At 42.0% G+C, this 25,321-nt stretch overlaps 1 protein-coding gene across 1 annotated transcript in view; it reads left to right on the top strand.

Moving 5' to 3' along the window:
* The window catches only part of LMBRD1 (LMBR1 domain containing 1), an 810,247-nt gene that overhangs the window by 631,427 nt on the left and 153,499 nt on the right, over positions 1-25,321 (top strand). The window contains exon 13 of the mRNA XM_053710415.1: positions 7,140-7,218. Within this exon, the coding sequence (XP_053566390.1) occupies positions 7,140-7,218 (79 nt within the window). The remainder of the gene's footprint in view (positions 1-7,139; positions 7,219-25,321) is intronic.

Genomic DNA, 25,321 nt, shown 5'->3' with positions numbered 1-25,321 from the left:
GAGATTCGCCTTTCTAGACAAACACTTCCAGTTTGTAGCTCTTCCGTTTGGCCTTGACACTTCTCCCAAAATTTTCTCAAAGGTTCTGGGGGCTCTCTTGGCAGTAATCAGGTCTCAGGGAATTGTAGTGGCACCATACCTGCATGATATTCTGGTTCAGGCGCCATCTTTTCAACAAGCAAACTCCCATACAGAGATCTTGTTATCCTTTTTAAGTTCCCATGGTTGGAAAGTGAATCTGGAAAAGAGTTCCCTTGTTCCAGCTACAAGGGTGGTTTTCTTAAGGACCATAATAGATTCCCTATGAAAAAATTTTTGACGGAGGTCAGAAAATCCAAGATCCTCTCCTCTTGCCTCTCTCTTCAGTCTACTGTTCGGCCGTCAGTGACTGAGTGTATGGAGGTAATTGGTCTGATGGTCGCTTCCATGGATATCATTCCCTTTGCTCGATTCCATTTCAGAGCTCTGAAACTATGCATGCTAAGACAATGGAATGGAGACTATTGGGATCTGTCTCCGAGGATAGATCTAGACCAGTCGACAGACTCTCCCGTGGTGGCTTTCTCAGAAACATCTGTATCAGGGCACATGCTTTCGGAGACCTTCCTGGGTGATTTGGACCACGGACGCCAGCCTGCTGGGCTGGGAACAGTCTGTGACTCGTTAAAGGCGCAGGGACTTTAGACTCGGAAGGAGTCTGCTCTCCCCATCAACATTTTGGAGTTGAGAGCTATTTAAAATGCACTGATGGCTTGGCCTCAGTTGTCCTTAGCCCGGTTTATCAGGTTCCAGTCAGACAATATAACCTCAGTGGCTTACATCAACCACCAGGGATGAACTTGTAGTTCCTTCGCCATGAAGGAGGTAGCTCGGATTGTTCAGTGGGCAGAAGCACACATGTGCTGTCTATCAGCTATCCACATTTCAGGAGTGGAACTGGGCAGCGGATTTCCTGAGCAGACAGACATTTCACCCCGGGGAGTGGGAGCTCCATCCAGAGGTGTTCTGCAAGTTAACTCTCAAATGGGGGGTGCCGGAGTTGGATCTGATGGCGTCTCAGCAGAATGCCAAGCTTCCAAGGTACGGTTCAAGGTCAAGAGATCCACAGACTGCTCTGATAGATACTCTGGCGGCCTCTTGGGATTTCAGGCTGGCATACCTGTTTTCTCAGTTTGCTCTCCTTCCACGAGTCATTACTCGTATCAAACAGGAGAGAGCGTCAGTGATTTTAATAGCCCCTGCATGGCCTTGCAGGATCTAGTATGCTGACCTAGTGGAGATGTCATCTCTCTCACCTTGGAGACTGCCCCTGAGGAAGGACCTTCTGTTGCAGGGTTCCTTTCTTCTTCCAAATCTCATTTCTCTGAAGCTGACTGCTTGGAGATTGAACACTTAGTTCTGTCTCTTAGTTCTAAGTCCGTCATTGAGACCATGATTCAGGCTTGCAAGCCTGTTACGAGAAAGATTACCATAAGATATGGTGTAAATAACTTTATTAGTGTGAATCCAAGGACTACTCTTGGAGTAGGGTCAGGATTCCAAGTACTCTGAAGGGTCAGATTTCTGCATTGTCTGTTTTGTTGCACAGGCATCTGGTGGATATGCCAGATGTACAATCTCTTTGTCCGGCCCTGGTCAGAATCAGGCCTGTGTTTAAACATGTTGCTCCTTCTTGGAGCCTTAATCTTGTTCTTAAAGTTTTGCAGCAGGCTCCGTTTGAGCCAATGCATTCCATAGATATTAGGTTGCTATCTTGGAAGGTTTTGTTTCTTGTTGCTATCTCTTCTGCTTGGAGAGTTTCGGAACTCTCAGCTCTGCAGTGTGAATCACCTCATCTTATCTTTCATGCTGATAAGGCAGTTTTTCGTACTAAGTTAGGTTTCCTTCCGAAAGTGGTTTTGGATAGAAATATTAATTAGGAAATTGTTGTTCCTTATATATGTCCTAATCCTCCTTTGTCTAAGGAACTTTTGTTGCACAAATTTGATGTTGTGCATGCTCTTAAATTCTATCTACAGGCGAATAAGGATTTTCGCCAGTCTTCTGCTCTATTTGTCTGTTTCTCTTGGAAGTATAACGGTCAGAAGGCTACTGTACTTCTCTCTCTCTGGTTGAGAAGTATGATTCGTTTGTCTTATGAGACTGCTGGACAGCAGTCTCCTGAGTAAATTATGGCTCATTCCACCAGAGCTGTCTCTTCTTCTTGGGCTTTCAAAAATAAAGTTTCTGTGGAAAAAATTTGCAAGGCTGCAACTTGGTCTTCTCTGCATACTTTTTCTACATTTTACAAATTTGATACTTTTTCCTTGGCTGAGGCTTCTTTTGGGAGAAAGGTTCTTCAAGCGGTGGTACCTTCTGTCTAGGTCTACCTGTCTTGTCCCTCCCTAGTCATCTGAGTCCTCTAGCTTGTGTATTGGTTCCCAGCAGTAAATGATGAGGTTGTGGACTCGCCACATCTTAGGAAAGGAAACAAAATTTATGCTTACCTGATAAATGTCTTTCCGGATATGGTGAGTCCTCAACCCCGCCCTTTATTTTAAGACAGTTATTTTTTTTACTAAACCTCAGGCACCTCTACACCTTTGTGTTACTCTTTTTTTTCTCCATTTCCCTTTGGTCGAATGACTGGGGATTGTGGGAAGGGGAGTGATATTTAACAGCTTGTCTGTGGTCTATTTGCCTCCTCCTGCTGGCCAGGAGTGATATTCCCAACAGTAAATGATGATGTTGTGGACTCACCATATCTGGAAAGAAAGAAATGTATTAGGTAAGCATAAATTTTGTTTTTAAAAGCCTTCCTAAAATAAATTAGTATACATTTACTAATACTCTGATACTAAAATGTGCAAAGAGCACTAATTACTTTTTAACAGTTGTGGTTTAAAGTTGAGGACTTGCAACTTGACTTTGACTTACTCGTTATGATTTGGGACTTGCCTGTGTTGACTTAGAACCTGAGACTTGAGTCTCACTTGTGACTTGCAAAACTGTATTTTGGTCCCACCCCTGGTATTTTTCATTCATACACAAATAGTACAATATATCTATCTGCAACATGAACTGTTTTTTTTAACTCTTATTGTTTGCCCACTACTTTTTCACTCTATTTTACAATATGACTGCAGTTCAGCATATCTTCATAGAAAATAAATGTATGCTTCAGATTAAATACATTCACAAAAATGACTGAAATATAAAATAAAACATGATGTTTAGCTATGCATAGTGTTTGCATTTGGCATACATTTTTCAGTACTAGATAATAATAAATTATTTCCCACATACTGAGATTAATAAATGCCCCGGGTGCACCTAAATTAATCTGTTTTGAGAGCTTTATTACTCTTCTAAGGAATATGGTCAGCAAACAAAGGCAGTGTAAGAACATTGTCTGCCTGAAGCAGCAAGACAGCAAGTCTCCTTAAATTAAGCTCTTTGTAAATCAGTATTTTATGTGTAATATACCTGCTGTTTCCTGGCTATGCCAGTTAGGTTTCTTTTCTTTTTTTAGTAGAAGCTTAGCTGATAAATATTGATATTCCTCGCAGTCTCTTATGGTAGCACATAGCTTGTTGGGCATTTTAAATGTATTTCACTTGGAATAAGGAAGAAACCTTCCAGAAGCCTTCAAGCTTTTCTTTTTTTCTGTAAGTAGCCCCTCCCCATTTTGTAGGTATTAGTTTCTTTTTAGAGTATTTTAGTGTAGGCTTTAGTTGCCCTCTACCTGCAAGCAAATTATATCCAAAAAATATAACTTTGCCACTGTTGTCCTTCAGTCCAGAAAACATGATCAAACTGCTTTGCCTTTAGCTTGAAATTAATTATAACATGTAAATATAGTTATCCTGATCTCTAATTACCATTTTGTAGTAAAAAAAGTTTAATGAAATATTGATTGGTAAAATACCTTTCTTTCCAATGGCATGGAGAGTCCTCAAATCCATTCTAATTACTAGTTGGAATTCAACTCCTGGCCACCAGGAAGAGGCAAAGAACAACCCAGCAAAGCTGTTAAGTACCAGTTCCACTTCCCATAAACTCACAGTCATTCTTTGCCTTGTACTTCAGGAGGAAGTGCGAAGATGGCGTCTGAAGATATTAATCCTTTAATGGGTACTGTTCCCTGCAAGCAAGGATTGGGGCTATGCTGTGTCCATGTAATCCTCTTTAGTAAGTGTAATGATGGCTTTTAGCAGTTAGAAGACGATGAGGTAGTCCTTGCTTCCCTTCTAACATTTATGCTACCTCTATACAGAAAACCAGGTTTGGTTAATCTGCTTTTCTTTTTCTACAGTTCCCTGTCAGAGGTCGGCTGAGTCTGTCATACCTGTTTGCTGTACCTGCCCTGCAGCGGATCCTCAGGTAAGTGCTTTTGCCTTCTAGGTGAGAAGGATGCAGCATTTCAGAGGTTAACCCTCCAGGTGGACATTTTATAGGGACTGGATATCTCTTTTAAATTTGGGGATAGTTTCTGGGCAGCAGAGGCAGGGCAATGGACTGTCTTTCTGAGGAAAAAATAAGAGAAAATGAGCTATTTCTTTCCATAAGGCTGGGAGAGTCCACAACTTCATTCCTTACTGTTGGGAAATACAACACCAGGAGGAGGCAAAGACACCCCAGCCAAAGTCTTAAATATCCCTCCCACTTCCCCCCCTCCCAGTCATTCTTTGCCTTTAGTCACTAGAGGAGGATGGCAGAGAAGTGTCAGAATATTTGTATTATCCTTAACGGGTATGTTCCCTTGAAGAGAGGACTGGAGTTTTAACTAATTATATAAAACTTTCAGTGAGAGTATTGATGAAAGTTAGAGTCTGGAGATGCAGGGAAAGTGTTTCTGCAGAGCCATCCAGACTGTCTATCCAACCACTCCTGAGCAATCAATGTTAATGAGTTACAATGCTTGCTTTTCCACACTCAGATCCCTGTCAGAGCATCGCTACAAGGCTGTCACACTTGAAAGGCTGTATCTGTTCCAGAGCACGGATCCTGGAGGGTAAGGCTGGGTTATTTTCATATAGCAGGGACGCCTTATATTGGGTCACATTGTGACTTCTCTATACCTCAGTAGGATCTGAGGTTAATATCTCCTCAGTGGGAGTTTATTGGGAGCAGTTTGGGGAGTTTATATACTGCTTTAACATTTGTGAAGAACATTTCAGGGCTCATTTAGACTGTGTACTTTTGGCTGGAACAGACAGGTTTCACTTTCACTTTTGTGAGTTGGGCATCAGAGAGTGAACTTTCGGAGTCGGAGACTTCTATTACTAAATCTCCTCCAGCGGAGGAACCCTCCTTTAGATTTAAAATTGAATATCTGCGTTTTTTACTGAAGGAGGTCCTGTCTACATTAGAGGTTCCAGAAGCAAAGCTACCTGAGGAACCTAAGATCCACAAATTAGATAAGGTTTATGAAGACAGAAAGGTCCCACAAACTTTTCAGTTCCCAGTTCTTATGGCGAACATTATTAATCTCATTTAGAGCTGTGGGGCTCCTTTCCTAAGGTGGATGGTGCCATTTTGACGCTAGCTAAGCGTACTACTATCCCTCTTGAGGATAGCTGCTCTTTTAGAGAACCTATGGATAAGAAGTTGGAAACTTTCCTAAGGAGAATGTTCCAACATGCAGGATTTTTATTTCAACTGGCGGTGGCCTGGGCCGCCACCTACTGGTGTGTCTCCCTGTCAGAATTTATCGAGATGGAATCTCCCCTCTAGGATATTCAGGAGAGAATTAAAGCTTTAAGAGTAGCTAATTCTTTCATCTGAGATGCAAATATGTATGCAGATTATGTGCCTGAATGCTAAGGCTTCAGGTTTTGTGGTCCTAGCCCGCAGGGCTTTCTGATTGAAGTCTTTGTCTGTGGATATGACTTCTAAATCCAGACTCCTTTCTCTTCCTTTCAATACAATCAGCCAATAGGATTGAAGTAGGTGCCTTATAATTCTTTCTTCAGGCTACTAAGGATTTCAGACAATCCTCCTCCTTGTTTGTGTTATACACTGGTAAGCGCAAGGGTCAGAAAGCCACTGCGACTTCATTATCTTTCTGGCTGAGAAGTATCATCCATTTGGATTATGAAAAGGCTGTACAAGAGCCTTGTGAGAGGATAACGGCTCATTTCACTTGAGCAGTTTCTTCTTCTTGGGCTTTTAAGAATGAAGCTTCTATGGACCAGATTTGTAAGGTGGCTTCCTGGTCCTCCTTACATACTTTTTCAAAGTTCTATAAATTTGATGATTTTGCTTCTGTGGAGGCAGCGTTTGGGAGAAAAGTTTTACAGGCTGTGGTGCCCTCAGATTAGGGTCCACCTTTCCTTTTTGCTCTCCTATTTTATTCATTCAGTGTCCTCTGGAGCTTGGGTATTGGTTCCCAACAGTAATAAATGAGGTTGTGGACTCTCCCTGCCTTTGGAAAGAAAACTAAATTTATGCTTACCAGATAAATTCCTTTCTTTCCTTTCTTTCCTGGCAGGGAGAGTCCATGACCCGCCATTAATTTCTAAATCTTTCCATGTTATTTTTTTCTTCTGGCACCTCTATACCCTAATGTTTCTCTTGCTTTTCCTTGTTCCCTCGACCGAATGACTGTACTGATAGGGGAAGGTATATTTATAGCCTTTGGCAGGGGTGTCTTTGCCTCATCCTGTTGACCAGGTGTTGATATTCCCAACAGTAATTAATGATGTCGTGGACTCTCCCTGCCAGGAAAGAAAGGAATTTATCTGGTAAGCATAAATTTAGTTTTTTGTCTTCTTTCAACCTCATCTACATTGTTACTGTTTCTCCTTGCTTTTGGGTTATGTCCACAAATAGAAATGTGGATGTTGTCCTTATAATACTGTCCCTAGAGATGAATTGTGCATACACATGCAGGTCCTGCTAGTTTCCATCTGGTTTGTTTTTGTTTCAGAGTGTATGCACCTACTTTCATGTATATCTTTCTATCTTATCTATCTATAAATAATTTAATTTTTTTCTATTACATGATAAATGTTGCTCTATATGAAACGTTATAAATTCCCTAATTTTACAGGCATTATCAAATAATAAAAATTATATATGTGCGAAATTGGTGTATTCTACCTTTATTTATTTTTTTGCCTACATGAATATCTTAATTTATTTTTATTTATTTTCAGAATACTAGTGAGCTGGAGACTAATACAGGAAACTCATCAACTGTTGTTGTCAAGGATTGTGATGCAGATGCACCAGAAGGTCAGTGTTTACGTTTTTGTTGTTTTTGTTTTCTTTGATATTTATTTTATTGTTGATTTTATAATAAACAATGTAAACAAAATACATTTTCAATGGTATTTGTGTTTTTAATCGTGCTGAATTAAAGCCAATAACTTACTGGATGTTTAATGAACTAAAGTATTTGGGGGGTGTATATAGTTTGGAGTTTCACAAATACCTTCTGTTAGTGATGCATAAGCTTATGTATTGCTTTCCTCCGTGCAGTATGAATTTAATGCATGGATGTCTTTTGCATAAACATATACAGTGTGGGTGGAAGAGAACAGTGTACTGGGAGTTTACATTCTACAGGGTGTGTAGTATGGCTATAGTTTCATAAAGCAATCATTAAAGGCATATAAACAATAGAATCATAAAAAACAAGCTAATTCAGGTACAAATATGTAATATATATATATATATATATATATATATATATCACAAATAATATTATATAAGAAATGTTTCTATTTGTTGCAATTTTAATATTACCACCATGTGGCAGGTCTGTTTTATAAATGGTACTTCCTGTGTGCACATAATTACTGCTTTCGTAAACCTGCCCTCTTAAACATGTATGGAAAACAGTTTAGATAGAAGGGCCTTTTTACATGCGGACTATATGCTCAGGACAGTTATTTCTTTTGCTAATGTAGCTACTGTTTCTACTTACTGGTTATATAGTCTTTCAGAGCTGTTTTCTGATGACTCTGCTAGTGCAAATATTTTGAGTTTACTCGAGTGATGAGTCTTTTATTTGTGATGATGTATTTGATATTATGAAGGTCAGAAGCTTGCCTTTGGAAGTCCTTGCCAGGAGAACCTTATGGCTTAAAGGGACACTAAACCCACATTTGTGTCTCTCATGATTCAGATAGAGCATGCAATTTTAAGCAACTTTCTAATTTACTCCTATTATCAAATTTTCTTCGTTCTCTTGCTATCTTTATTTAAAAAGCAGCGATATGATGCATAGGAGCCGGCCCATTTTTAGTTGAGAACCTGGGTTATGCTTGCTTATTGGTGGGTAAATGTAAGCCTCCAATAAGCAAGTGCTATCCATGGTGCTGAACCTAAAATGGGCTGGCTGCTAAGATTACATTCCTGCTTTTAAAATAAAGATAGCAAGAGAACAAATAAAAATTGATAATAGGAGTAAATTAGAAAGTTGCCTAAAATGTCATGCTCTATCTGAATCATGAAAGAAAAAAATTGGGTTCAGTGTCCCTTTAAATCATAGTCTGCTGACAGTGTCTAAATCCAGCCTGTTATCTCTCATTATCTCAACAACGCAGTCTGTCTCGTATATTTTTTTTATGCGTCTTGTCACCTCTGACGCTTTGCATCAAATTTTTTCATGTCATTTTCTTTGCATCTTTTTCGTGTCATCTTTGGTGCCCTTTTTCTTTTAAACACCTTCTGGGCTGTCTGTCTCATTGCCCTAGTTTTAGTTTATCTTGTGGATGTGCTTTATTACTTCATTGGATTTCTTGCTTATGACTCGTATCTTCCTCAACCATTCCTCTGCCTACTGTTTTTGCCCGTTTGGTTTTTACCTTGGATCTGCCTGACTATGTTTTTGGACATTGATTGTTGCTATCCATTTTCCTGTCTGGTCTGACTCCTGGCTTGTCAGCCTCACCTTGACCAATCCGGTCATTTTCTGATATTCAGTTTTATAGTATTTATCTTTGTGCTCAGTCATTTATCTCCGGGGTCGTAATGCTGTTGCCCCAAAGATATTTCTTTATCACTCCACTTGATGCTGGGATAACAAGACTACTGGCCAGGATTGGTTTGAGAACTATCCAAAGGGTGTAACAGGGGCTTTTTTTCCTCAAGACAGAAAGTCTAGAGAGAAATACAATGCTTCAAATTGTTTTCATTCCATTTCTCAGAATAAGGAACAAAATGTCTACTCCTTTGCTAAAAAGCAAGGCACCCCTGGATCAGTCTGGAGACCTAGTGCTAACTGGAACAAATCAGAGTAAGAAATCTATCCCTACTACCAAAACTGCATGAAAGTGTGGACCCCGGTCCAGAAGTTCTGGTAGGGGCCAGATTAAACCTTTTTCAGGGGGCTTGGTTTTCAGTCTGTTCCAGACCCTTCGGTTCTGAATAAAGCTTTTCAGAGATATTAAATAGGTTTCAGAAAAAGCCCTCCCAGAGGAAGGTTTTTTTCTGTCCAATGTTTCAAGAAAACATGTAAAAGCTCAAGCTCTTTTCCAGTCTGTCTCGGATCTGGAAGATATGGGAATGATTGTTCCAGTTCCTTTGCAGGATCAGGGGTTGGGATTTTATTAAAATCCCTTCATTGTTCCAAAGAAGGAAGACACTTTCAGACCAGTTATGGATCTAAAGACTCTGAACAAGTTTGTAAGGATTCCATCTTTCAGACTTGAAACCATCAGAACTATTCTGCCTTTTGTTCAGCAATGTCAGTTTATGTCCACAATAGATTTAAAGGATGCATACGGTCATATTCCTATTCACAATGATCATTTCCAGTTTCTGAGGTTTGACTTTTCTGGGCAGGCGTTTTCAGTTTGTATATTCTTGGAGCTGTAGCCAGACCAAATAAAAGAACAACAAAGGTTCTGCGTGCCCTTTTGTCTGTGATCAGGTCACAGAATATTGCAGTTTTTCCATACCTGGATGACATCTTAGTTCAAGCTCCATCTTTTCCTTTAGCAGGATCTCACACCAACCTACTCTTTTTGTTTCTGCAACAGCTTGGTTGGAGGATCAATTTTCCAAATCGTTATTTGGTTCCTCACATAAAAGTAACTTTTTTTTGTTTCCAAATAGATTCAGTGTCCATGAGTCTCTAACAGAGCAAATAAAGTTAAAATTGGTTTTAGCTTGTCTCAACCTTCAATCACTCTCATTTCCCTTGGTTCCTCTGTGTATGAAAGTCCTAGGTCTCATGATTCCAGCTTCAGATGCAATTCCATTTACTCATTTTCACATGAGGCCTCTTCAGTTTTGTATGCTGCGTCAGTGGTGCAGAGATTATACTCTGCTGTCTCAAAGGATATTTATTTCTAATGGTAGTGAGATTCCACAATCCTTACTTTTGGTAATTACATCACCTGACCACCAGGAGGAGGCAAAAACACCCTATCCCTCTTACCTACCTTTCACTCCCAGTATTTATTTGCCTCCTCAAGTAGTAGGCATGGATTGAGTTGCTGTTGAAAATTTCTGATATTTTTCCTTTCAATGGAAAGTTTCCTGGAAGAGAAAGTATTAGGAGGGTGCTGTTTGGGCATTTTCCTCTCCTTGTTTAAGTTGAGCTACAAACTAGCCATGGGTGTTGCAAGGTAGTACCTTAGCCTCCTCCTGTTTGGCAAGACTGCTCACCCTTCCATTCTCTGTTTGTTACAGGTATGAACAGGTCCTAAATTGTTTACCCTGAAGAGTGGATCTGGATGGGGGTAAGTGTATATCTTTGGGACTCCTCTCCCTGGTAAAGAACTTAGTAAGTGCTGGGGATACCTATACCCTGCTTACAGCAGGTATTTGTGCTGGCTGGCTTAGCACGGCTTATTGTAGTTTATCCCCTTATACAATGAGTCTGAAATTTGTTGTGGGATTCTCCTTTATTTGGGGGTCTTTTGTTAGTAAAGGTCTTTATCTTGGGCTTCCACTTTGAGGTCTATAATGCTAATCTCATCGCTCAGTTCTTTTTGATACAGCACCACTGTTAGCCTTTCGGTCATTCGACAAGTGCAGGAATCTGATCTGAATGGATCATCTTCAGTGTCTGATGGGGAGGTTTTATTTGACAATTTCTCTTCAGAGTCAGACGAGGAAATTAAAGGAAGTAAATTTCCAGTTTAGCATGGTACGTTTAAAGTCTTTACTTAAGGAAGTCTTAAGAACCTTGAAAGTGCAGGATCCGAAATATGCTGAGGTAAAGCCAGTCCAAAAGTTTGACATTATTTTTAAAACAAAATCTAAGTCTCTTGAGACATTTCCTTTACTTTCTCTGGGTTTTGTGATCATATCAAAGAATGGGATAACCCTGGAGTTCCTTTCTCTCCTTCTCCTAATATTAGATAGCTTTTTTCTGTCCCAGAGATCAACCTAGGCTTATGGGGCTCTATACCCAAGATAGATGTGGCTATTTTCACTCTAGCCAAGAGGACTACAATCCCTTTAGAAGGCAGTAGCTCATTTAGAGACCCGATAGATAAACAGCTAGAGGGTTATTTCAGAAAAACCTTTTTACAGGGAGGTTTACTGTTTCAAGTGTGGTGGCGGTCGCTGATGCAGCGTCTTTTTGGTGTGACTCATCCTTGATGGAGATTCAAGAGAGTATTAAATTCTTAAAATGTATCTGTGATGCCGTGTTTAAGATTATTTGCATCAATGCAGAGATTACTGCACTAGCGGTCTTAGCCAGGGGGACTCTTTGTATGAAATCTTGGTCTGCGGACATGGTTTTTAAATCTATACTATTAGCTTTACCTTTCAAGGGCTAAACTCTTTTCAGACCTGGTTTAGATCCTATTATTTTCACTGTGACAGGTGGGAAAGGATAGACCCAAGGGCAAATCTGGGGGGGGGGGGGGGGTTCATCCTTCTCGCCAGAACAAGTCTCAGATATAGAATTCCTCACAGAAGACGGAGTCTCCTAAGCCAGCATGGAGACCGAATGCAGTGTGGTAAAAATCTGCAGGAAGGTACGGCCCCCGATTTAGAGTTAGCTCGAGTAGGGGGCAGGCTAAGCCTTTTCAGGAAGCATGGGCTCAATCTGTTCAGGACCAGGTCATGGAAATTGTGTCTCAGGGTTACAGTATAGGTTTCAGGTCTCATCCTTTGTGGGGCAGGTTTTTTCTGTCTGACATTTTCAAAAGTCTAGAATAGAAACTGTCTGGTTGGGGAGCAGTTTGGGGTCCTTTGAGAACTCAGGGGTTTGGCCTTCGAAAGAAGTGCTCCTTCCTATCGTTTTGGAACTCAGAGCAATTTTCCATGCTCTTCAGTCGTGGCCATCACTTTGTGCCTACCAATTTATTCACTTCAAGTCAGACACTGTCATGACAGTAGGATTCATAAACCATCAAAGGGGCAATCACATCTCTCTCTCGATGGAGGTGTCTGGTATTTTGACTTGGGAGAGGTAAATTGGTGTTCGTTTTCAGTCAACCACATTCCAGGAGTGGACAACTGGGAAGCGGACTCTTTCAACCACTAGTCTCTCCACCCAGGGGAATGGTCTCGCTATCAGGACATATTTGATTAGTTGATAGCTCACTGGGGTCGTCCAGAGATAGATCTAATAGTGTTGGGTTAAATCACACACTTCCACAGTATGGTTCTAGAGCCAGGGATTCTCAGGGAGAGTTAATTGCTTTGACATCTCCATAGCATTATCATCTAGTCTACTTGTTTCCTCCAATTGTTCTGCCCAGAGTTGTTTCTCGCCTCAAGCAGGAGCGTGACCCACCAATTCTAGTAGCTCAGGCATGGCCTCGTCGGACTTGGTACGCGGACCTGTTCAGAAAGTCCAGCGCCCTTCTGTGACATCATCTTCTTCGTCAAGATCCTCTCGTGCAGGGTCCATTCTTTTATTACAATCTTCAGTCTCTCAATTTGACAGGGTGGAAATTGAAAGATTGAATTCAGATCATAGAGGTTTTTCTGAGCATGTCATTGATACTTTAATTCAGGTTGGTAAGCCTGTTACTAGACAAATCTATTACAAGGTTTGGAAAGTATATCTTTCTTGATGTTTGTAATATCTCTTTAAGAAGTGTACTTTGAATCTCCACTCCTCTACTTGGATTTCTACAAAGCTGTGCACCTGTTACTATTTGGTGCTTGAATAGCTCACAAGCTGCAGTAGTAACTCAGTGTTTCTATTGTCCTGCATTGTTCCTGTACAGATTTTCTCCTGTAAGGAATTCTACTTTACATATCATCAGGAGGATTACTTCTACCTTTATTCTAGTTATTGACATCTTGTCATCTAACAACAAGTATTATGCCCAGTGTTTCTCTCATTGAACTGTTTGCTTAAATCTGCCTGTCATTTCGTTCAGCAGTCTATCTGACCTCTCCTATCTCAGCCTCCTATGAAGTTTACTAAAATTGCAATCTCTGCTTTACATCATTTCTCTCTAAACTGCCTGCTGTTCAATAAGAGGACAGGCATTAACAGTAACAAACAGATCCTGTTATTCAGAGGTGAGCCTTTCCTAAAGAACTGTTCATTGTATGCTGCATTATCAGTTTGTTTCCAGCTTACCAACTCAGCTCCTGAGCCTCTGTCACACCCTCTTATAATATGCTGCTTCTCTCCTAGGAGCTGTATATTCAGATTTACCAATTAAAGCGATTGCAGGGAGTGTATGAACTGTATATCAGTTCCTCTTTGCTTCCACTCTCAGCATACACATATATTTATATGCAAAGTGCCCACCTGTTTTTTCAGAGACTTAATACAAGTACTTTAATATTAAGTTACTGCAACCTCTCTAACAACTGTTGCAATAAGCTATTTTGTAATTGTGGTCTATTATATAAACTGCTACTGGTTGTGACAGTGTTATAGACATGGGTTTTTTTCATGGAATTCCTTGAAAATTCCACAGTTCCTACAATTTCTTCAGGAGGGTCTAGATAAGGGCTTATCGGCCAGTTCTCTTAAAGGTCAGATGTCTGCCCTTTCAGTTCTGTTTTTCTTCTGTTATGTGTGATCAGTCCACGGGTCATCATTACTTCTGGGATATTATCTGCTCCCCTACAGGAAGTGCAAGAGGATTCACCCAGCAGAGTTGCTATATAGCTCCTCCCCTCTACGTCACCTCCAGTCATTCTCTTGCACCCAAAGACTAGATAGGAGGTGTGAGAGGACTATGGTGATTATACTTAGTTTTTAGAACTTCAATCAAAAGTTTGTTATTTTACAATAGCACCGGAGCGTGTTATTACCTCTCTGGCAGAGTTTGAAGAAGAATCTACCAGAGTTTTTCTTATGATTTTAACCGGAGTAGTTAAGATCATATTGCTGTTTCTCGGCCATCTGAGGGAGGTAAAAACTTCAGATCAGGGGACAGCGGGCAGTTGAATCTGCATTGAGGTATGTAGCAGTTTTTATTTTCTGAATGGAATTGATGAAAAAATCCTGCCATACCGTTATAATGAACATGTATGTATGCTCTACACTTTAGTATTCTGGGGATGGTATTTCACCGGAATTACTCTGTAAAAGTACATTAAACCTTTTATTAGGTATTTTTCATGTTAAACGTTTTTGCTGGAATGTAGAATCGTTTGCATTAATGAGGTACTGAGTGAATAAATATTTGGGCATTATTTTTCCACTTGGCAGTTTGCTTGTTTTAATTATGACAGTTTCGTTTCTCTCTCACTGCTGTGTGTGAGAGGGAGGGGCCGTTTTTGGCGCTCTTTGCTACGCATCAAAAATTTCCAGTCAGTTACTCTTGTATTTTCTGCATGATCCGGTTCATCTCTAACAGAACTCAGGGGTCTTCAAACTTCTTTGAAGGGAGGTAGATTCTCTCAGCAGAGCTGTGAGACTTATATAGTGACTGTGATTTAAAACGTTGCTCTGTAATTTTTATGTTTAAAATTTAATTAGTGTTATTTTACTAATGGGAACAAACCTTTGCTAAAAAGTTGTGTTGTTTGTAAAGAGTGATGCTATAACTGTTTTTCAGTTCATTATTTCAACTGTCATTTAATCGTTTAGTGCTTCTTGAGGCACAGTACGTTTTTGTTAAATAAAATTGTAACCGAGTTGCATGTTTATTGCTAGTGTGTTAAACATGTCTGATTCAGAGGAAGATACCTGTGTCATTTGTTCCAATGCCAAGGTGGAGCCCAATAGAAATTTATGTACTAACTGTATTGATGCTACTTTAAATAAAAGCCAATCTGTACAAATTGAACAAATTTCACCAAACAGCGAGGGGAGAGTTATGCCGACTAACTCGCCTCACGTGTCAGTACCTGCATCTCCCGCCCGGGAGGTGCGTGATATTATGGCGCCTAGTACATCTGGGCAGCCATTACAGATAACATTACAAGATATGGCTACTGTTATGACTGAAGTTTTGGCTAAATTACCAGAACTAAGAGGCAAGCGTGATCACTCTGGGGTGAGAACAGAGTGCGCTGATAATTCTAGGGCCATGTCTGATACTGCGTCACAGCTTGCAGAGCATGAGGACGGAGAGCTTCATTCTGTAGGTGACGGTTCTGATCCAAGCAGATTGGATTCAGATATTTCAAATTTTAAATTTAAATTGGAAAACCTCCGTGTATTACTAGGGGAGGTCTTAGCAGCTCTTAACGATTGTAACACTGTTGCAATACCAGAGAAAATGTGTAGGTTGGATAAATACTTTGCGGTACCGGCGAGTACTGACGTTTTTCCTATACCTAAGAGATTAACTGAAATTGTTACTAAGGAGTGGGATAGACCCGGTGTGCCGTTCTCACCCCCTCCAATATTTAGAAAGATGTTTCCAATAGACGCCACCACACGGGACTTATGGCAAACGGTCCCTAAGGTGGAGGGAGCAGTTTCTACTTTAGCTAAGCGTACCACTATCCCGGTGGAGGATAGCTGTGCTTTTTCAGATCCTATGGATATAAAATTAGAGGGTTACCTTAAGAAAATGTTTGTTCAACAAGGTTTTATATTGCAACCCCTTGCATGCATCGCGCCGATTACGGCTGCGGCAGCATTTTGGATTGAGTCTCTGGAAGAGAACCTTAGTTCAGCTACGCTGGACGACATTACGGACAGGCTTAGAGTCCTTAAACTAGCTAATTCATTCATTTCGGAGGCCGTAGTACATTTAACCAAACTTACGGCTAAGAATTCAGGATTCGCCATTCAGGCACGTAGGGCGCTGTGGCTAAAATCCTGGTCGGCTGATGTAACTTCTAAGTCCAAATTACTTAATATACCTTTCAAGGGGCAAACTTTATTTGGGCCCGGTTTGAAAGAAATTATTGTTGACATTTCAGGAGGTAAGGGCCACGCTCTACCTCAAGACAAAGCCAAAGCTAAGGCTAGACAGTCTAATTTTCGTCCCTTTCGGAATTTCAAAACAGGAACAGCATCAACTTCCACTGCACCAAAACAGGAAGGAGCTGTTGCTCGTTACAGACAAGGCTGGAAACCTAACCAGTCCTGGAATAAGGGCAAGCAGGCCAGGAAACCTGCTGCTGCCCCTAAGACAGCATGAACCGAGGGCCCCCGATCCGGGACCGGATCTAGTGGGGGGCAGACTCTCTCTCTTCGCCCAGGCTTGGGCAAGAGATGTCCAGGATCCCTGGGCGCTAGAGATCATATCTCAGGGATACCTTCTAGACTTCAAATTCTCTCCCCCAAGAGGGAGATTTCATCTGTCAAGGTTGTCAACAAACCAAATAAAGAAAGACGCGTTTCTACGCTGTGTACAAGATCTATTATTAATGGGAGTGATCCATCCGGTTCCGCGGTCGGAACAGGGACAAGGGTTTTACTCAAACCTGTTTGTGGTTCCCAAAAAAGAGGGAACTTTCAGGCCAATCTTGGATTTAAAGATCCTAAACAAATTCCTAAGAGTTCCATCGTTCAAAATGGAAACTATTCGGACAATCTTACCCATGATCCAAGAGGGTCAGTACATGACCACAGTGGATTTAAAGGATGCTTACCTTCACATACCGATTCACAAAGATCATTACCGGTATCTAAGGTTTGCCTTCTTAAACAGGCATTACCAGTTTGTAGCCCTTCCATTCGGATTGGCTACGGCTCCAAGAATCTTCACAAAGGTTCTGGGTGCCCTTCTGGCGGTACTAAGACCGCGAGGAATTTCGGTAGCTCCGTACCTAGACGACATTCTGATACAAGCTTCAAGCTTTCAAACTGCCAAGTCTCATACAGAGTTAGTTCTGGCATTTCTAAGGTCGCATGGATGGAAAGTGAACGAAAAGAAGAGTTCTCTCTTTCCTCTCACAAGAGTTCCATTCTTGGGGACTCTTATAGATTCTGTAGAAATGAAGATTTATCTGACAGAAGACAGATTAACAAAGCTTCTAAATGCATGCCGTGTCCTTCATTCCATTCAACTCCCGTCAGTAGCTCAATGCATGGAGGTGATCGGCTTAATGGTAGCAGCAATGGACATAGTACCCTTTGCACGCCTACATCTCAGACCGCTGCAATTGTGCATGCTGAGTCAGTGGAATGGGGATTACTCAGATTTGTCCCCCACTCTGAATCTGGATCAAGAGACCAGAAACTCTCTTCTATGGTGGCTTTCTCGGCCACATCTGTCCAGGGGGATGCCATTCAGCAGGCCGGACTGGACAATTGTAACAACAGACGCCAGCCTTCTAGGTTGGGGCGCTGTCTGGAATTCTCTGAAGGCTCAGGGACAATGGAGTCAGGAGGAAAGTCTCCTGCCAATAAACATTCTGGAATTGAGAGCAGTTCTCAATGCCCTTCTAGCTTGGCCCCAGTTAAAAACTCGGGGGTTCATCAGGTTTCAGTCGGACAACATCACGACTGTAGCTTACATCAACCATCAGGGAGGGACAAGAAGCTCCCTAGCAATGATGGAAGTATCAAAGATATTTCGCTGGGCAGAGTCTCACTCTTGCCACCTGTCAGCAATCCACATCCCGGGAGTAGAGTACTGGGAGGCGGATTTCTTGAGTCGCCAGACTTTTCATCCGGGGGAGTGGGAACTTCATCCGGAGGTCTTTGCCCAAATACTTCGACGTTGGGGCAAACCAGATATAGATCTCATGGCGTCTCGCCAGAACGCCAAACTTCCTCGCTACGGATCCAGATCCAGGGATCCGGGAGCGGTTCTGATAGATGCTTTGACAGCACCTTGGAACTTCAGGATGGCTTATGTGTTTCCACCCTTCCCGCTGCTTCCTCGATTGATTGCCAAAATCAAACAGGAGAGAGCATCAGTGATTCTAATAGCACCTGCATGGCCACGCAGGACTTGGTATGCAGATCTAGTGGACATGTCATCCTGTCCGCCTTGGTCTCTATCTCTAAGACAGGACCTTCTGATACAGGGTCCATTCAAACATCAAAATCTAACTTCTCTGAAGCTGACTGCTTGGAAATTGAACGCTTGATTTTATCAAAACGTGGTTTTTCTGAGTCGGTTATTGATACCCTGATACAGGCTAGGAAGCCTGTTACCAGAAAGATTTACCATAAAATATGGCGTAAATACCTATACTGGTGTGAATCCAAAGATTACTCCTGGAGTAAGGTTAGGATTCCTAGGATATTGTCCTTTCTACAAGAAGGTTTAGAAAAGGGTTTATCGGCTAGCTCATTAAAGGGACAGATCTCAGCTCTGTCCATCTTGTTACACAAGCGTCTGTCAGAAAATCCAGACGTCCAGGCATTTTGTCAGGCTTTAGCTAGGATCAAGCCTGTGTTTAAAACTGTTGCTCCGCCATGGAGTTTAAACTTAGTTCTTAACGTTTTACAGGGTGTTCCGTTCGAACCCCTTCATTCCATTGATATAAAATTGTTATCTTGGAAAGTTCTATTTTTAATGGCTATTTCCTCGGCTCGAAGAGTCTCTGAATTATCAGCCTTACATTGTGATTCTCCTTATCTGATCTTTCACTCAGACAAGGTAGTTCTGCGTACTAAACCTGGGTTCTTACCTAAGGTAGTCACTAACAGGAATATCAATCAAGAGATTGTTGTTCCATCCTTGTGTCCAAATCCTTCTTCAAAGAAGGAACGTCTTCTACACAATCTGGATGTAGTTCGTGCCCTCAAGTTCTACTTGCAGGCAACTAAGGATTTTCGACAAACGTCTTCCCTGTTTGTCGTGTACTCTGGTCAGAGGAGAGGTCATAAGGCTTCGGCTACCTCTCTCTCCTTCTGGCTTCGTAGCATAATTCGTTTAGCCTATGAGACTGCTGGACAGCAGCCTCCTGAAAGAATTACAGCTCATTCTACTAGAGCTGTGGCTTCCACTTGGGCCTTTAAGAATGAGGCCTCTGTTGAACAGATTTGCAAGGCTGCAACTTGGTCTTCGCTTCATACTTTTTCCAAATTTTACAAATTTGACACTTTTGCTTCTTCGGAGGCTATTTTTGGGAGAAAGGTTCTTCAGGCAGTGGTTCCTTCTGTATAATGAGCCTGCCTATCCCTCCCGTCATCCGTGTACTTTTGCTTTGGTATTGGTATCCCAGAAGTAATGATGACCCGTGGACTGATCACACATAACAGAAGAAAACATAATTTATGCTTACCTGATAAATTCCTTTCTTCTGTTGTGTGATCAGTCCACGGCCCGCCCTGTTTTTTTTTTTAAGGCAGGTAAATATTTTTTAAATTATAATCCAGTCACCACTACACCCTTGGCTTCTCCTTTCTCGTTGGTCTTTGGTCGAATGACTGGAGGTGACGTAGAGGGGAGGAGCTATATAGCAACTCTGCTGGGTGAATCCTCTTGCACTTCCTGTAGGGGAGCAGATAATATCCCAGAAGTAATGATGACCCGTGGACTGATCACACAACAGAAGAAAGGAATTTATCAGGTAAGCATAAATTATGTTTTTTTTTTTTTTTTTTATTTTAATCAAGCTTTATTGAAACTATCATGCAGAGAGAACAAGTTCAGTAATAACGGTATACACAGATCAATAAGGGGACATATTATAGCTTACAACAGGTTATCCTTCCATTGCCTTAAATCATCTTATTTTACATTTTTGTAGAACGTATCAACATAGCAAGGCGCTCTATGAATACCATTAAATCCTAGTTTATACAATGCAGTGCATACTATTCTTGCTTTAAAGCTTGAAATGTTTACCTTTCAGTTATGTTTTATAGGCAGTTAGCTCGTTTTCATCATATTCAATCTTTTGTACAGGCTTTCTCTTGTAAGGTGTATCCAGTCCACGGGTTCATCCATTACTTGTGGGATATTCTCCTTCCCAACAGGAAGTTGCAAGAGGACACCCGCAGCAGAGCTGTCTATATAGCTCCTCCCCTAACTGCCACTCCTAATCATTCTCTTGCAACTCTCGACAAGAAAGGAAGTATCAAGAGATATGTGGTGACTTAGTGTAGTTTTACCTTCAATCAAGAGTTTATTTTTAAACGGTACTGGCGTTGTACTGTTTTTCTCTCAGGAAGAAATTAGAAGAAGAGTTCTGCCTGGAGATTTGATGATCTTAGCGGTTTGTAAGTAAGGTCCATTGCTGTTCTCACACATAACTGATGAATATGGGAAAACTTCAGTTGGGGGAACGGCCTGCAGATTACCTGCTTTGAGGTATGTTCAGTATTTTTATTTCTAGAGAGAGGAATAAGTTCTAGAAAATGCTGACAGAGCCTTGTGTATTTGAAGTAAGCCTGATGCAGTGATATAACAGCGACTGGGATCCTGCTTACATAACAGGGTAATACTCATGTTAATATTCATATTGCTTAGTGACAAAACATTTACATGATTTCAAAAATATTATGTTTTTTCTCTGAGGGAGATAAGTCTTTATTTGGGGCCTAGTTTCCACATGGCTAGTCAGATACTCCCAGGAGTATTTTCTTAAGGCCCCTTTGACATCCAGTACATGGTGGGAGGTGCCTATTTTAACTGTGCAGTTTTAATTCAGACTGAGACATCCAGCTTCCCTAGAAGAGTCCCCTGGCATCTGAGAACCATTTCAAAGGGATTATTTCTGCACAAAATCGTTTTTATGGGCAGGTAGGAGCCTCAGCAGAGCTGTGGCATGGTGCTCAATTGATTTTCTCCAACATAGGTGTGTCCGGTCCACGGCGTCATCCTTACTTGTGGGATATTCTCTTCCCCAACAGGAAATGGCAAAGAGCCCAGCAAAGCTGGTCACATGATCCCTCCTAGGCTCCGCCTACCCCAGTCATTCTCTTTGCCGTTGTACAGGCAACATCTCCACGGAGATGGCTTAGAGTTTTTTAGTGTTTAACTGTAGTTTTTATTATTCAATCAAGAGTTTGTTATTTTGAAATAGTGCTGGTATGTACTATTTACTCAGAAACAGAAAAGAGATGAAGATTTCTGTTTGTATGAGGAAAATGATTTTAGCAACCGTCACTAAAATCCATGGCTGTTCCACACAGGACTGTTGAGAGCAATTAACTTCAGTTGGGGGAACAGTGAGCAGTCTCTTGCTGCTTGAGGTATGACACATTCTAACAAGACGATGTAATGCTGGAAGCTGTCATTTTCCCTATGGGATCCGGTAAGCCATGTTTATTACGATCGTAAATAAGGGCTTCAAAAAGGGCTTATTAAGACTGTAGACTTTTTCTGGGCTAAATCGATTCATTATTAACACATATTTAGCCTTGAGGAATCATTTTATCTGGGTATTTTGATATAATCATATCGGCAGGCACTGTTTTAGACACCTTATTCTTTAGGGGCTTTCCCAAAGCATAGGCAGAGCCTCATTTTCGCGCCGGTGTTGCGCACTTGTTTTTGAGAGGCATGGCATGCAGTCGCATGTGAGAGGAGCTCTGATACTTAGAAAAGACTTTCTGAAGGCGTCATTTGGTATCGTATTCCCCTTGGGGCTTGGTTGGGTCTCAGCAAAGCAGATACCAGGGACTGTAAAGGGGTTAAAGTTCAAAACGGCTCCGGTTCCGTTATTTTAAGGGTTAAAGCTTCCAAATTTGGTGTGCAATACTTTTAAGGCTTTAAGACACTGTGGTGAAAATTTGGTGAATTTTGAACAATTCCTTCATGTTTTTTCGCAATTGCAGTAATAAAGTGTGTTCAGTTTAAAATTTAAAGTGACAGTAACGGTTTTATTTTAAAACGTTTTTTGTACTTTGTTATCAAGTTTATGCCTGTTTAACATGTCTGAACTACCAGATAGACTGTGTTCTGAATGTGGGGAAGCCAGAATTCCTATTCATTTAAATAAATGTGATTTATGTGACAATGATGCCCAAGATGATTCCTCAAGTGAGGGGAGTAAGCATGGTACTGCATCATTCCCTCCTTCGTCTACACGAGTCTTGCCCACTCAGGAGGCCCCTAGTACATCTAGCGCGCCAATACTCCTTACTATGCAACAATTAACGGCTGTAATGGATAATTCTGTCAAAAACATTTTAGCCAAAATGAACACTTATCAGCGTAAGCGCGACTGCTCTGTTTTAGATACTGAAGAGCATGACGACGCTGATAATAATATTTCTGAAGGGCCCCTAACCCAGTCTGATGGGGCCAGGGAGGTTTTGTCTGAGGGAGAAATTACTGATTCAGGGAACATTTCTCAACAAGCTGAACCTGATGTGATTGCATTTAAATTTAAGTTGGAACATCTCCGCATTCTGCTTAAGGAGGTATTATCCACTCTGGATGATTGTGACAAGTTGGTCATCCCAGAGAAACTATGTAAAATGGACAAGTTCCTAGAGGTGCCGGGGCTCCCAGAAGCTTTTCCTATACCCAAGCGGGTGGCGGACATTGTTAATAAAGAATGGGAAAGGCCCGGTATTCCTTTCGTCCCTCCCCCCATATTTAAAAAATTGTTTCCTATGGTCGACCCTAGAAAGGACTTATGGCAGACAGTCCCCAAGGTCGAGGGAGCGGTTTCCACTTTAAATAAACGCACCACTATACCCATAGAGGATAGTTGTGCTTTCAAAGATCCTATGGATAAAAAATTAGAAGGTTTGCTTAAAAAGATGTTTGTTCAGCAGGGTTACCTTCTACAACCAATTTCATGCATTGTCCCTGTCGCTACAGCCGCATGTTTCTGGTTCGATGAGCTGATAAAGGCGGTCGGTAGTGATTCTCCTCCTTATGAGGAGATTATGGACAGAATCAATGCTCTCAAATTGGCTAATTCTTTCACCCTAGACGCCACTTTGCAATTGGCTAGGTTAGCGGCTAAGAATTCTGGGTTTGCTATTGTGGCGCGCAGAGCGCTTTGGTTGAAATCTTGGTCGGCTGATGCGTCTTCCAAGAACAAGCTACTTAACATTCCTTTCAAGGGGAAAACGCTGTTTGGCCCTGACTTGAAAGAGATTATCTCTGATATCACTGGGGGTAAGGGCCACGCCCTTCCTCAGGATCGGCCTTTCAAGGCAAAAAATAAACCTAATTTTCGTCCCTTTCGTAGAAACGGACCAGCCCAAAGTGCTACGTCCTCTAAGCAAGAGGGTAATACTTCTCAAGCCAAGCCAGCTTGGAGACCAATGCAAGGCTGGAACAAGGGAAAGCAGGCCAAGAAACCTGCCACTGCTACCAAGACAGCATGAAATGTTGGCCCCCGATCCGGGACCGGATCTGGTGGGGGGCAGACTCTCTCTCTTCGCTCAGGCTTGGGCAAGAGATGTTCTGGATCCTTGGGCGCTAGAAATAGTCTCCCAAGGTTATCTTCTGGAATTCAAGGGACTTCCCCCAAGGGGGAGGTTCCACAGGTCTCAGTTGTCTTCAGACCACATAAAAAGACAGGCATTCTTACATTGTGTAGAAGACCTGTTAAAAATGGGAGTGATTCATCCTGTTCCATTAAGAGAACAAGGGATGGGGTTCTACTCCAATCTGTTTATAGTTCCCAAAAAAGAGGGAACGTTCAGACCAATCTTAGATCTCAAGATTTTAAACAAGTTTCTCAAGGTTCCATCGTTCAAGATGGAAACCATTCGAACTATTCTTCCTTCCATCCAGGACGGTCAATTCATGACCACGGTGGATTTAAAGGATGCGTATCTACATATTCCTATCCACAAGGAACATCATCGGTTCCTGAGGTTCGCATTCCTGGACAAACATTACCAGTTCGTGGCGCTTCCTTTCGGATTAGCCACTGCTCCAAGGATTTTCACAAAGGTACTAGGGTCCCTTCTAGCTGTGCTAAGACCAAGGGGCATTGCTGTAGTACCTTACTTGGACGACATTCTGATTCAAGCGTCGTCCCTTCCTCAAGCAAAGGCTCACACGGACATTGTCCTGGCCTTTCTCAGATCTCACGGATGGAAAGTGAACGTGGAAAAGAGTTCTCTATCTCCGTCAACAAGGGTTCCCTTCTTGGGAACAATAATAGACTCCTTAGAAATGAGGATTTTTCTGACAGAGGCCAGAAAAACAAAACTTCTAGACTCTTGTCGGATACTTCATTCCGTTCCTCTTCCTTCCATAGCTCAGTGCATGGAAGTGATCGGGTTGATGGTAGCGGCAATGGACATAGTTCCTTTTGCACGCATTCATCTAAGACCATTACAACTGTGCATGCTCAGTCAGTGGAATGGGGACTATACAGACTTGTCTCCGAAGATACAAGTAAATCAGAGGACCAGAGACTCACTCCGTTGGTGGCTGTCCCTGGACAACCTGTCACGAGGGATGACATTCCGCAGCCCAGAGTGGGTCATTGTCACGACCGACGCCAGTCTGATGGGCTGGGGCGCGGTCTGGGGATCCCTGAAAGCTCAGGGTCTTTGGTCTCGGGAAGAATCTCTTCTACCGATAAATATTCTGGAACTGAGAGCGATATTCAATGCTCTCAAGGCTTGGCCTCAGCTAGCGAGGGCCAAGTTCATACGGTTTCAATCAGACAACATGACAACTGTTGCGTACATCAACCATCAGGGGGGAACAAGGAGTTCCCTGGCGATGGAAGAAGTGACCAAAATCATTCTATGGGCGGAGTCTCACTCCTGCCACCTGTCTGCTATCCACATCCCAGGAGTGGAAAATTGGGAAGCGGATTTTCTGAGTCGTCAGACATTGCATCCGGGGGAGTGGGAACTCCATCCGGAAATCTTTGCCCAAGTCACTCAGCTGTGGGGCATTCCAGACATGGATCTGATGGCCTCTCGTCAGAACTTCAAAGTTCCTTGCTACGGGTCCAGATCCAGGGATCCCAAGGCGGCTCTAGTGGATGCACTAGTAGCACCTTGGACCTTCAAACTAGCTTATGTGTTCCCGCCGTTTCCTCTCATCCCCAGGCTGGTAGCCAGGATCAATCAGGAGAGGGCGTCGGTGATCTTGATAGCTCCTGCGTGGCCACGCAGGACTTGGTATGCAGATCTGGTGAATATGTCATCGGCTCCACCTTG

This window comes from Bombina bombina, chromosome 4, assembly GCF_027579735.1.
Source record: "Bombina bombina isolate aBomBom1 chromosome 4, aBomBom1.pri, whole genome shotgun sequence".
NCBI classification, from domain to species: Eukaryota; Metazoa; Chordata; class Amphibia; order Anura; family Bombinatoridae; genus Bombina; species Bombina bombina.
Note: the sequence above shows the minus strand (reverse complement) of the source record. Positions and strands in the feature narration are given on the sequence as shown.